Source organism: Sceloporus occidentalis, unplaced genomic scaffold (assembly GCF_023333645.1).
Source record: "Sceloporus occidentalis isolate IW3139 unplaced genomic scaffold, rSceOcc1.0.p SCAF_19, whole genome shotgun sequence".
In the NCBI taxonomy this organism is placed as follows: domain Eukaryota; kingdom Metazoa; phylum Chordata; class Lepidosauria; order Squamata; family Phrynosomatidae; genus Sceloporus; species Sceloporus occidentalis.
In genome coordinates, this window is record NW_028316999.1 from 3,919,309 (window position 1) to 3,932,500 (window position 13,192).

The window sequence follows — 13,192 nt, forward strand, 5'->3', positions numbered from 1 at the left end:
ATTTTTTTTTTTGCTTTTTAGGTTGTGCGCTTCCCTTTCTATTTTCTATGGAGTCTGGCCAAACTGCCACAGAGGTTCCTCACTAATGGTGTCCACAGAAATCTTTAAATTGATTGAGAGTCTCATTTGGGTTAAAATACAGTGCAGTGCCACTGATTGAGTTCCTTGGTAAGCAACATAGCCAAGAAAAATAAGATAAGACTCGCCAAACTTGGGCTACTTTGACATAGTGACGGGCTAAGCAATATATGACCATATAGTGTGATGGAATTCCCAATGTTCATGCCTTAGATTGGTACTTTTGAATGGTATTCGCTGGGTATGCACTGAATTCTTGTTTTGTTTTGTGTACTTATTGGTAATTATTATTCTAGCAGCAACCTGGGAATCCAAAATACTAAAAAGACTATGTAACTATGTAAGACTTTTGTGAAAGCAGATTTAACCAAATGTTGTTTGAACCAATGAAGTCTACAAACCATCTTACGTTAGCGTAATGGATGATTTAGGTAATTCTAAAGGCGATGCATAGACCCAAACTAATTAAAAGGGTTCTACTTACAGCAAATACTTGTCTTCTTGTTGTAATTAAAAGCACAACAATCTTTATGACACATTGACATACACCTGTACTAGCTGCTGGTTACTAGACACATGCTCCAGGACATAACTACAAAATGTTATTACAAGCTCAGTGAGGTAGCAAATTGTTTCATTTTTAGATCTGACATTCAAAAACCTTTGAATTGAGATTGTCTCATAACGTGTACCTTTTGAATATCAAGGCAATGACAAAGTCTGGATTTACTTTTATTCTCCAGTCGCATTCTTTTCCTGGAGGATATGGTTGAGGGTAGTTAGGTGATAAAATAACACCTGATGGGCCTGTCAGATTTCCTCCACATGCAGCTGCCACAACAAAGGAAGAAGAAACAGAATCAATCACTTGTTAACCCAAACCTAAGGAATTTCAGGACTATACAAACTAGACTGTAACAAGAGGGCTTTTGTAACAAGAAAAAAAAAATATATATATATATAATATGACCAAATATATTTTCATTATATTCGTTGAACTTTGAACTAGATACTGTAGTTTGGAATGGCCATATTAGTCCAGTGATGCAGAATAACCAAATGTTGAAGAATCCTGTAATACCCTTTTTATTGGACTAAAAGTATTTTGGAATAACAAGCTTCGGGGGTCTTCCTTTTATCAAATCAAAAGGATTTCTGACCAACAAAGTAAAACACACAGGTTAAACCACAGAAGTACATGTGAAAACAACAGGGGTTAAAACAACAGGGCGGAGAATAGCATAGACCTCAAAGATGGAAGGGGAGAGAGCAAGAGTGAGCATATAAATTTGCAGTCCCCATGTTTGCAGCCTATGCTACTGAAGCCTAACTATATATGACCCCCAAAAGTTTTCTATTGATAGACTAGATCTGTATCCCCTGTATCAGGACATGTACTTGTGAAATTACTTTGTTGGTCAGAAATGTTTTGACTTGATAAAGAAAACCTCCCAAAAGCTTGTCATTTCGAACTACTGGTATTATATATATATATATATATATATATATATATATATATATATATATATATATATATATATCAACTAAAGGTACACGATTCTTTAACATTATTATTCTGAAAATAGACACTGACACACTTTTTTATTACAGAAAACAAGTCCATGGTGATAACATACAAGTATGTAGTATATGAATCTATAATCTATCATTTTCCCACTAGTAAGGCTTTTGAAGTTGGATTTTGATAATTCAGACATCGAAACTACTATATTGCACGTGCTATTTTTTGTGATATTACTAATTTAATAGACCCAATGCTTTTTTTAAATCTTAAAGCATTTCCTTTTCTGGGTTATCTTTGATTTGCGTATGTATGTTTTGTAGTATTCCATACAGAAATTAATAAGTTTCCGTTACAAACATATAGGCTTATAGCACTCTCGCTTGTTTTGTGCTAATCATTAACCATGCATTTAAGTTTGTAGGCATATTTACATTCCTGTGCCTTTCTAAAAAAAATTCAGCTGCTTGTTAATGTCATTTAACAATTGGTATAAAATAATTAAAAAATCATGTCTCTATAACAGTTGAAATTAAGCATTAATGTATACATATTGAAAAGCAAATCATAGTGTATGCTTTCCTGAAGTGGTCTTTGTTTCTTCTGGTGGCTGCATGCTTTGCAAAATATCAATCTTTCTAGTAGCTACTTTAAACTCTGAATATTATTTAAGTCTTTAAGTGGTCCTGGGTACTCTTCTACTTGAGGGCGTTCTCTCCTGTATTTGTTTTACATATGAATGTTTTTTTATATTTTTAGATAGAAATCAGCACTTCAGTCCAACCACAAGATACTTGTTGTTCCGCATACATAGAAAACTATTAATGTGATACTGAACATATGATTACAATGTTACTGATCACATGAATGCAGTTAGTTAGTTGCATCATTCACCTTACTTTTTACCCCCAAAAAGTGCATCATAGGTACTCTACAGATATCTCATAACTAGGTTTGGTCTCTGTTCATTGAGAGGCATCGGATACCAAATACACCTTTTAGTGAGATGATTTATTATAAATAACAATCAATGAAGTTTAATAGATCTTCATTAACAGACCTAGTTAAAGCTGGGAATCAGTGGCGTCGCTACAGGGGGGCAATTGCCCCCCCTAGGATATTCCTTGCCCCCCCTGTTGCCCCCCCCACCGAATTTGGAGTCACCCAGGACAGTCCCGCAATGGGACTTTAACCCTTTGACTGCTAACGACGGCATGGTGCCTTCGCTAGCAGTCCCAGTCAGGTGCTAACGACGGCACCATGCCGTCACTAGCACTACCCTACCTTGATGGAGGTCTGTGGACCTCCATCACCATCTACCCCGACGATACCCCGACTGAAGGGCATCACCGGGGCCGCCCGGTGACGTTTCGCGCAATGACGCGATGACGTCACCGCGCAACTTTATTAACAACTGACAATTGTCAGTTAAAGAGGTATGGGGGGCATGCTGCTTAGATGCCTGTATCTCAGGCATCTAAGCAGCTACAGACCCCCAACATATACTGTTGGAAAGGTAATTACTTCACCTTTCCAACGCTATTGTAAGATTGTAAAAGAATAAAAATATTAAGTAAAAAAAATAAAAATTTAAAAAAAGTTACAAAAATTATTTAAACATAAAGTAGTTTAACTTTAAAAAAAAAAGTTTAAGTATTCTAGCTAAATGATCACTGTGGTAGCCAATGTTACCACAGTGATCATATAGCTATAAAAAGTCACATTCCCTTTTTAAAAATGGCCGATACTCATTTTTAATCCCATGATCCCTTTGATCATGGGGTTAAATTTAGCCAACGGTAGAGGGAGGCAATATTTGAAATCCTGATGAACTGCAAATATTATTAAAATCAGCCATTTAGCCTGTGCGGTACGTGAGTAACCATCTCATCGCTGGAGCACCTTGCATTTTTACTGCAAAACTTTTTTTTTTTTTTTTCTCCCTTTACCATCATTTCTTTGGGATTGTAAGGGGAAAGAATGGTGTGTGCTTCTGTGAGTGAATGTATGGAAAGTATGGTGTGTGCTTCTGCGAGTGAATGGAGATATGAAAGGCGTGTGAATGATCAGTAATTAGGGTTGAAGCCTTGACGTGGCATTACTGCTCACGTAGGAAGTTAAATTATGGTACAAAAAGTACACATTTGCAAGAACTACACCCCTTGGCGCATCAAATGAGGGCCTGTATGTGTTTCTAGTACAAACCTGGAGTGCGCAAGACACAAATGAACATGTCGCTATGGTTAGAAAAAACATATTTTCAAGCCAAACCGACATATTCCATCATTATTTGCGCACTCAACTTTTGTCCTAGAAATACATGTAGCCCCTCATTTGAAACTCCAATGGGTCTGAATGTCTGAATGAGGGAGAGCATGAGTTAATATGTGGATGAGTTAAGTTAAGGTATTGTGTTGTTTAAAGGATTTCAAGAATTAGTCATATTAAATTGTGCCTTCAGGCTTCCCATGTTGAATGATCAAGTATTGGCAATATATATATATATATATATATATATATATATATATATATAGTTTTTTTCAGTGGTATGATTTAATGGTGGAAATTATTAATGGCCCCCCAGTTTGACTGTGGTATCTTGTGTGCCCCCCCTATATATTGTTTCTAGAGTCGCCACTGCTGGGAATGGACCCCAGTGCGCTCAAGTCTCCCTCCTCGGGAATTTCTTTAAAATCATGCCCACTTGTATGTTCACTGAATGATGTAGTTTAGTACGTGTCTTGGTATATCTAACAAAATATAGTAAAACACAAAATATGCGCTGTGTTTTTTTACCTATGCAAGTTGGTGGATCTGGTTGCCAAAAAAATCGATTGTTTAATTGTACACATGTGATTTTATCTTGTCCTTGTAGATGATAGCCAGGGTCACATTGAAAAGTTATAGTGTCTCCAGGTTCTCTGCTGTCTCCATATCGGGAACCGTTTTGAGGAATACCAGGATCATTACATGTTGATGCAACTGAAGCTGAAAAAATATTGAAAAAGGAATTAAATTGGAAAAGGTAATGTTTGCAAATAATTGTGTTTTCTAAACTGCTTCTAAGCAACTATTTGTTAATAAAGACTGGAATTATTTTTTCAGTGCAACACCATTATTTATAACAATTTCATTTATAATACAAAAGATGGCTAGGCTATTTTAATAAAAAAGTGACTCAAAAAAATTCAAAAGGGACTACAAAGGAATATAGAAATATATGAGAAATGTTTTATATAATTGCAAGATATAAACGTGAAATATATTTAAATATATACAACAAAAAAAACAAACATTAATGGATCTCATATATTTTGAATATACGGTATATTTAACAACAGATTATGGGCTCATTTTAATTCTTGAGCATTATTAAAAGGTGTGATTTTAGTGTGTAAGTAACATAGCAAACACAGTATATAAATATATCATGAAAAGCACTATGCCAACTTAAATATTCAATACCAAAAAATATGTCGGTGTACTTAACAGAGGAATACATATCATCTCACTGAATGACATGCAACCTGGGCTGATTGTCCAAAATGTCATTCAAAGATGCATTGCTCATATGTCATGTTCTAAGGTCTATGTCATCATGGCATGGCCCTGCTGAGAATTAACCCTGTATCTAATGTGCAGTGGTAGCTTAACTGCTCACCAGAAAAAATAAAATCTGCAAATTTTTAGACAACAGGGCCACATTAAAGAAAAAATATTTCATTCAGCGGATGAATAATGTAGCTGCTCATGGGCCACCTGACACTTACATAGTTTCATAATAAAGAATGTAATTTCTTTTTAATTATATCAATGTTTTTAGCCGTGCCTACTATTTAAACATTATTTAATTATTGTTGTTTTTCAATGTTTCAGGAATTTTTTCAAGGAATTTAAATACAGTAAAAAAAACATACAATTTAAAGCAGTCTAAGACAATGAGAATATTTTTTATTTATTTTATTTTTAGCCCAAGTAAATCTGAAACAAATATAATTCTATATTATTCTTACCAGAGGCTTTTATAAAGGGCACTGAGAGACATTATCCCTTTGCGGTTTTGATATGCATTATTTATTTCAAATGACACACAGTACAGCATCTTACATAAAAAAAAACATCACATCTAGGTACTCTTCCATTATAAGTGGTTATATGGAATGCAATAAAATTCTACATTTTAGCAAACATGTAGGTCTGTGGATGGGATATATAAAAGGAGCTTTAAGATATAAATATTTAAATTCATTTGCATTTCAGGGATTAAATAGACATCTGCATGCTAAGATGATTTTAGTAACTGTGTACTGAATACATAAATGTTATGATACCCTTAGCACCACATCAAGCAGAAAAAATACTCAGTGGAGATATTAAGTGTATTTAAGTGAGCATCAATTTCGGTTGATTAGAGACAATGCACAATTTCCCTCCCTGGTGACATTATCTCCATCACTGGTAGCTGTGACTTGTATTACTTATAAGAGAAACTACTGTGCTCAATTATGAGAATCACAAACAAGTAATTGATGTTACAAGTTTGCTGGGTTCTATTTCAAAGTCAATATACTGTATGACCTCCACTGTCAAAGTATCTTGATAGAACTAAAGTAAAATCAATGGATGTATGAACCCAAGTAGTTTGTCTTCCATGCCTCCAGCAGTGGAAACATTTTTAATTTATTATGAAGAGCTGAACATATGTTTTATTGGAACATGGATCACTAGTTTCAGCTAGAGTTAAATTGAAACAGAACATCCAGTAAGGCAGGATTTGTATTAATTTACGTTTTATACCTTTCTAAAATGCATTAAGCCCCCTAATGTCAATGGTGCATTAGTAGCTCACATTTATTTGTTTAAAACAAATATTTGTTTAATATACTTGAATAACAGGTCCAAATTGATAGACAAGCTAAATTCACCAGGAGCCAGATTTATTAATTTTTGTTCTAAAAAAAACACTCTGCAGAACTGTTTGCCCTTTCCCCATCCATTATCTTTAATGACGTTTCCTTTACTGGTGCTTGAAACAAAATACATCAGACATGAGTACCCCTTTAACAATCTCAGTGCTGGATCTCTCAAATTAAATGGGAAAAAGCAGCTCCTATAGATGACTTCTCTTACGCTTCCCATTTCTTCAAAAGCTAGCTCCATTACACTATCTCTTTGCTCTGTTCTCATACCTGGGAAACTCTCTTTCCTATTCTCAGCTCACTTTTTTACTCTTAAAATTGTTTGGGGTTTCCCCAGCTTCCTCCCATGCTGTAGCCGCTGGAGAGACTCAACACAGCGCCTCCTGGTGGCAAATATGGAGGTCTGCGACACCATCTTCCCGGAGCCCAGCTGTATCCAAGATGGCCACCAAGCACAGTCAGTGGCTTTCCGTGCATGTCCGGACCACTAATTAAAGGAATATACCCACCTTTTCCCCGCCTTATAAATCACCTGTAGGCTGGGATTTTCTGAGCGAGAAATATTTAAATCAGCTAGTAGGTTCCTTGCCTGCTATAGAGCCTCTTTGTATTTTCTCTGGGCTTTGTGTGACTTATTCTGAGTATTCATCTGTTTTCCCTCACACCTCTAGTCCCGCTGACCATTCTGCTTGCTCCTGACCTTTATCTTGGCTTGATTTTGGACTTTATGTTTGACCTTGGCTTGTTTGACTACATTGTATTCTCATTCCCTAGTTCATGGCTCTCCATTAAATTTGGTCCTTCGGTTATTGGTACTGAGCCCCGGCAGTGTGGATCCTCTGCAGAGGTTACAAGTTAGCCCTGTTCTCTGTGCAGGTAGATTTGCCCCACCTAATATTAATAAAATTTTGTGTAGTAGATTGCCTTCTAATTTAATACAAGGTAGTATAGATGTATATTATACATCTCATTTGTATATTTTCCTTCAAATACTGCAGTCAGTCGTAGGAAATGGGATTAAGGAACAACCAATTCATATTTTAAGAATCATTGCTCATCCATAATGTTATAGACCTTTTTTTCTTTTCCACAAATAAGAGCCATGGAGGAGAATAAGACCTTAATAAATCTTTTGGTAAAACATTTAATCACACATATTTATCTATGATGTAGTCAAATGATAATACATATTGCTTGCATTTGAAATTCACGCGCACACACATATAAATCCAATATACTTAGTGCCTCAAGCATGGGTTAATCCTTTACACACATCACAGACCGGCCTCATTTTTCAGAAGTTTTTGTAATCATGCAGATAAATCAATATCATTGATTGACTAAGCCTGTGCTTAAGTAATATTAAAAAAAATGTGTTTGAGAAAATATACTCTGCCTACTAATAGTATATAGAGATTGCCTTTGGAACCACCAATATGGTATAAGCCTTACTTTTTTCTTTGCTGAAGGAATGCTTGCAAAGAGTTCTGATCACCAACTTAAAGTGTTCTATGTATAATTAGTTTGATAAGATAAATATTTTTATGAGAACCAGCTGGGGTTTTCAGAGTTTTGCTAAATGGCCGGCACAGATCAGTATAAAGTGGAATGGCTGGAACCAGCTATAAGATTGACTTAAGTCATTTTGGGCTCCATGCACTAACAGTACTGACTGGTTTGGTCAGTGTAATGCTTTGGTTGATCTATCCACCTCCATTTTTTTTATAAAATGACACTGAAACAGTGCTTAATTTATAATGTGAAGCACCCATTAAAAGGTTTATTCTGTTCTGATGTGCAAAGGGAGAAAACTAGATTTGATGGGTTGAGATGTTTGACAATTCATTAATATAATATATACTTTAAATACAGAAGCTTGAAGAATCAGGGTCATTTTTTACACCAGGCTCAATTTTCATGCTTTTATGCATGATTAAATAGTAATTAAGTTTTAATGAAAAAATTTAGCTTGATTACAATTAATATAATTGCCCTAGTCAGTTTGTGTCCTCGTGTTCTACATGTTGTGCTGCATTGAATGACAACAACCTTTTAATTAGGTGTAAATGCCTTCTGAGTAACAGCACAGAAGCAGCAAGTCTTAGATTAGAGAAGGAATCTCTATGAATAAATACATTAAAAATGAAATCACTAGTATATATATATATTGTGACAGTGTAAACCCCAGGGAGATGCTTAGTGTGGCATTTGGGTACAGGTGCTATCCAGATCGTAAATATGGGTCCCTGGGGTGGAGCAATTGGAGAGCAGGGTGGGCCAATGCTCCGTTTCCCCATTTTGTGGAAATTCCATGCCGGGTTTTCCAGGAGGCAAGAAGTCCACAGGATCCGGTCCGGGATTCCTATGGGGCCGGCATCAGGCACAGGTGCTGGACATTAAAAACCCCTGGAGCCTGATACTCAGAGACTGTTGGGGGAAGAGGAGGTTCCCTGTGCTCCCAGGGCAAGGAGAGGCCCTGAAGAAGACAATCCCTGAGCCAAGTGAGGCAATACCTGCCTGGACATTTTGTGTGTTGTCTGGGGGAGGTTTTCCAGAGCCTGGCATAGATGGGTCTGGCTGGGAGGTTGAGATAGTTAAGTTAGAGAGGGCTCCAATTGGGAGCTAGGTTTTATTTTTATGATTTGGTTTTTGGGGTTTAAGCGGGTAAAATAAAGTGCTGTTTTGTTCAAAGCTGCTGTTCCTGACTCTGATTGCCCTATAGGACTGTGCTTAGGACCCCTAAAAGTGACATGTATGGCCCTCATGCTATAGGGTTTGTCACAATATATATATATATATATATATATATATATATATGTGTATATATATATATATATATATATATATATATATCTCTATATATAGATAGATAGATAGATAGATAGATAGATAGATAGATAGATAGATAGATAGCATTGGCCCCAGGGGGTGATTTGCCATGATCAATTCTAGGATTTTAATATAATGGAATCTATTTGGTCGCATATAGCCATGATCTATTGGTTTAGACAACAAAACAATAAAAATAGAACAAGAGCTGCACCAAATACTAAAACTTTAGTTACTTTGTGTTGGAGAGCACTGTACGCTGGTTTCATATAGAGGAAAACAAAGGGAAAAAATAATTTTCATGCAATATTGATGACAAGCATCTTATACCTACTTGAAAATTGGATGGAGTAACCAGACTTGCTGATAAAAAAATCACTATCAAATTGTAACGTCAAAGAATTGAAAGTGCCATGAATGTCCTCAGGGAGAGAAGAACCACTCCATTCTTTCAGAAGAACATTGCTGTCTACAGGTCCATCCCAAACCTTTAGGATATCATGAGAGACTTCAGTGTCAAACACTATAAAGTGAAGGCTGCAAAAAAACACATAAAGGGAGATATAAAATGTTGCTTTGTAGATAATTAAATTTGCATCCACACAATTGGAAAACAATATGCAACATGAATGCAATGAAAAAAAAAATACAGAAGTTCACTTCATTAAGGAAGACTTTTTAAACCAGACAAGTTCTGGGATACTTTATTATTAAGTTGTCATTGAACCTGATGTAGATAGATAAAGGCTAGTTTCCGCTACACTGACATAATGCTGAATAGTTTTGCCCAGTTCTACCTTTCATAGTACTTTGCAAAGATTCTACTCAAGCGATTTGCCATGATTTGTTTTCCCTACGAAAACATAATTTATATTCAATCACTGATTGACCATAGCATTCCAGAAAGAGAAGACCACATTAAATCAACACAATCCAGTGGCCTCCAGAATATGTGACCCTGATATGGGGGTAAAACAGTATGTCAACAGAAGTAATAAGTATGGGCACGACAAAGACTTCATCACAATTCTTTAAAAAGTACTCTTTTTTAACCACTTTGACCATCAACAGACAAAAGGGGTCTAGCATTGTTGCCCTATATTGCGATGTGTTATAAACTTATATGATGTAATGAGATATATGGTCATCCTAATTGAAGTAATCTGTTATACATTCCATTTGCAATGGATCTATTTTACCATGTGCTATGCTATGTATAATAAGTCATACTGTGTGATAAAAAGTATAATACATTTTGATGTGGCTTTTACTAATTTCCCATGCAGTTAAAAAGGACTAGCTTAGACAACATATTGTATTTGTGCCCCTGCTGTATGCATGGACAGACCATACTATGGTATATACTGTTGTTCATGTCTGTTATCTGTAAAAAAATGTTCAACCCTTTGACAAAACCTTTTTTTCAGTAAGTTGAGGAATAAAACGGTTCCATCTTATTGTTCATTTCCACAGTAGGATGCTTTATTCTACTGTGTTGTCCTTAGTAAAAGCGGAACAGGACAAAGGAAGATTGATTTCCTCACATTGCTGAAAGTAATACATACAAGTTCAAATATGTCTGCCAAAGAACGTACAACTTTACTAACACTTATACATATCATACAGCATGCTCCCTCACATCAGGTTATGCCAATGTATCATTGTCATGTACCATGGTGCTATTATGTTGTTATTCTTAAATTGCTTCCCCATATCACACACATACCTATCATACTTCAAGATATGAATTATATTAAAACAAGTGTAATTATATTCATATTATAAATTTAAATTCAATATGGTATGACACTGTTACCATTTTTTTAATGATCTTTTTTGCAAAATATGTAAAATTGTTGTCATTTCTCATTCTTACATATTACCTTATAGTTTTCCCAGGGTCTGCCTCGAGAATCCAAGTACAATGCAAATTATTTTCATATGGTGCTGGATAACCTGGTGATAAAATGCGTCCTGAGGCTGCAGCATAGATTCGTCCACCACATTCCGCTGAATATAAAAAGAATTGTAATATGTATAAAACAATCATTTTATATTGAATTAGAACATTCTGGACAGAAGAGGATTTTATTTGTCTTTGATTAGCTTTTTTATTATTATTAAGATTATTTATTATTTATTAAGATTATTTACTTACAGAGCACTAATATATGTTTCATTTTTTTAAAATCAAATCTTTAATCAAACCTGTTTATTTGTTGTTTGTTTTAATATGTGCAAGAAAAATAAACTGCAATATAATATTGCCTATAGAGGTTAATAAAATTGTGAAGCTCAAGTGTGTTAATTAAAATGATTTAGTATCCATAAATGTTGTTGTATGCTAAAATATATAATTTGCAGGGAACTTGATTAGCCAACAAATAACTTTTCACCCATTAAGATCAAGCACCCATAGACACAAGCCTTCTCTTATGGGACATGATTATGATACATATTCTCAATATGCATTATAAACATTTTACACTAAATTCATTCTTGGTTGTTAATCTTCAGCGTGATAAATTAAACAATTCACAATAGATTTAACCATGTTTTTCTAATGTTATATGTATGTATAATTTAGTAAATCTCCCTGTTAGTGTTATGTTTTATACTTATTTTGTATTTTTGGACCTGAGATGTAACTCTGTCATCGATACTTTATGTATTTTCAACAAAAACTAATAAAGAACTAATGAAAATAAATAAATAAACATTTCTTTGCTCATTGGACATAGAAAAAAGTATCAAAGGTGATCAAACAAACAATATGTAGTTCTGCAGAATTAGGGATCGCTTTGATGCAGGGCTGATTTTATTAAGTTGGGGATATATCAAATATGAAATAATACAAATGATAGGGTAGCCAGTTATGAGATGACAGGAGTGGCAAGAGTCGACTTGGGCTGTATACGCATAGGTCCGTATTATCTATGTATATATGCATGTGCTATCACCTTTAAAACTGTCAAGACCATGGCTACGACAGGTGAAGAGCAACAAATAGAGTTTCAATTAAATATTAAGAAAATGGGAGACAGGAAATGATCTATAAAATAAGTGTGTTCTTTGTGTAAAGTAAAGTGAAATATTGTAGCATAGAAACAGACTTTATTACTGGCAAAAAACAGCCTTAAAGTGATGCTCCTCCTACTGCTGAATTTAACACTGTTAGCGTAAAAAATATTATTTCCTAGAAATAGTTCTTAAATCGTGTAAACGTTTGCCTCTTCAATATTTTTTATGACTTAATTATCTTCTAACACAAAAGCAGGCACTTATAGGTTGTTGCCAAATAAAGTGAGAAGGATTCTTCTGTTTTACTGTGGTGTTTTTATGCAAAGTGTTGTATTTTTATGGAAATAATAAAAAGGAAGATCTGCTAAGGTTTTTTTGCTTAACTGCTTATAGAGAGAAATAAATGCTGGGTCTAAGTAGAATATATATATTTTTTCTTCTAGGAAAAGTAGAGCTTTTATTTATTTATGGTATGAAACAATCTTAAAATGTGGGGGGAAAAAATGTGTTTTTGGTATTTTAAAAGAGATAAAAATAGTCAGAAAACACCCTTAGGCATTACAGTACTTTTTGTATATTTGGTTTGTTGGCTCCTTTCCCATCCATTTAAAGTCTATTGGAAGCTAGTATCTTACTGTCATGCCCCTTTCTGTCTCCAATAAAAAGCAGGAGGCCAGTATATTTGGCAAGCTCTAAAGCATGATCTTTTCCCTACAGAAAGGGCTGAACTGGCTGTGAATAATGCACAGTTAACTTGATGCGATTTCTTAAATGTCACCTGAGTGCTTGCGTTATGCATTATGCATGGCCACTTCAGCACTTC

The 13,192-nt window shown here is 34.9% G+C and overlaps 1 protein-coding gene across 1 annotated transcript in view; it reads right to left on the bottom strand.

The window, feature by feature from the left end:
• The window catches only part of LOC149302324 (CUB and sushi domain-containing protein 1-like), a 589,437-nt gene that overhangs the window by 108,313 nt on the left and 467,932 nt on the right, over nucleotides 1-13,192 (bottom strand). Inside the window, exons 25-28 of the mRNA XM_089482423.1 lie at nucleotides 11,232-11,358; nucleotides 9,683-9,885; nucleotides 4,397-4,588; nucleotides 771-909 (exon numbers count right to left, since the gene is read on the bottom strand). Of these exons, the coding sequence (XP_089338549.1) occupies nucleotides 771-909; nucleotides 4,397-4,588; nucleotides 9,683-9,885; nucleotides 11,232-11,358 (661 nt within the window). The remainder of the gene's footprint in view (nucleotides 1-770; nucleotides 910-4,396; nucleotides 4,589-9,682; nucleotides 9,886-11,231; nucleotides 11,359-13,192) is intronic.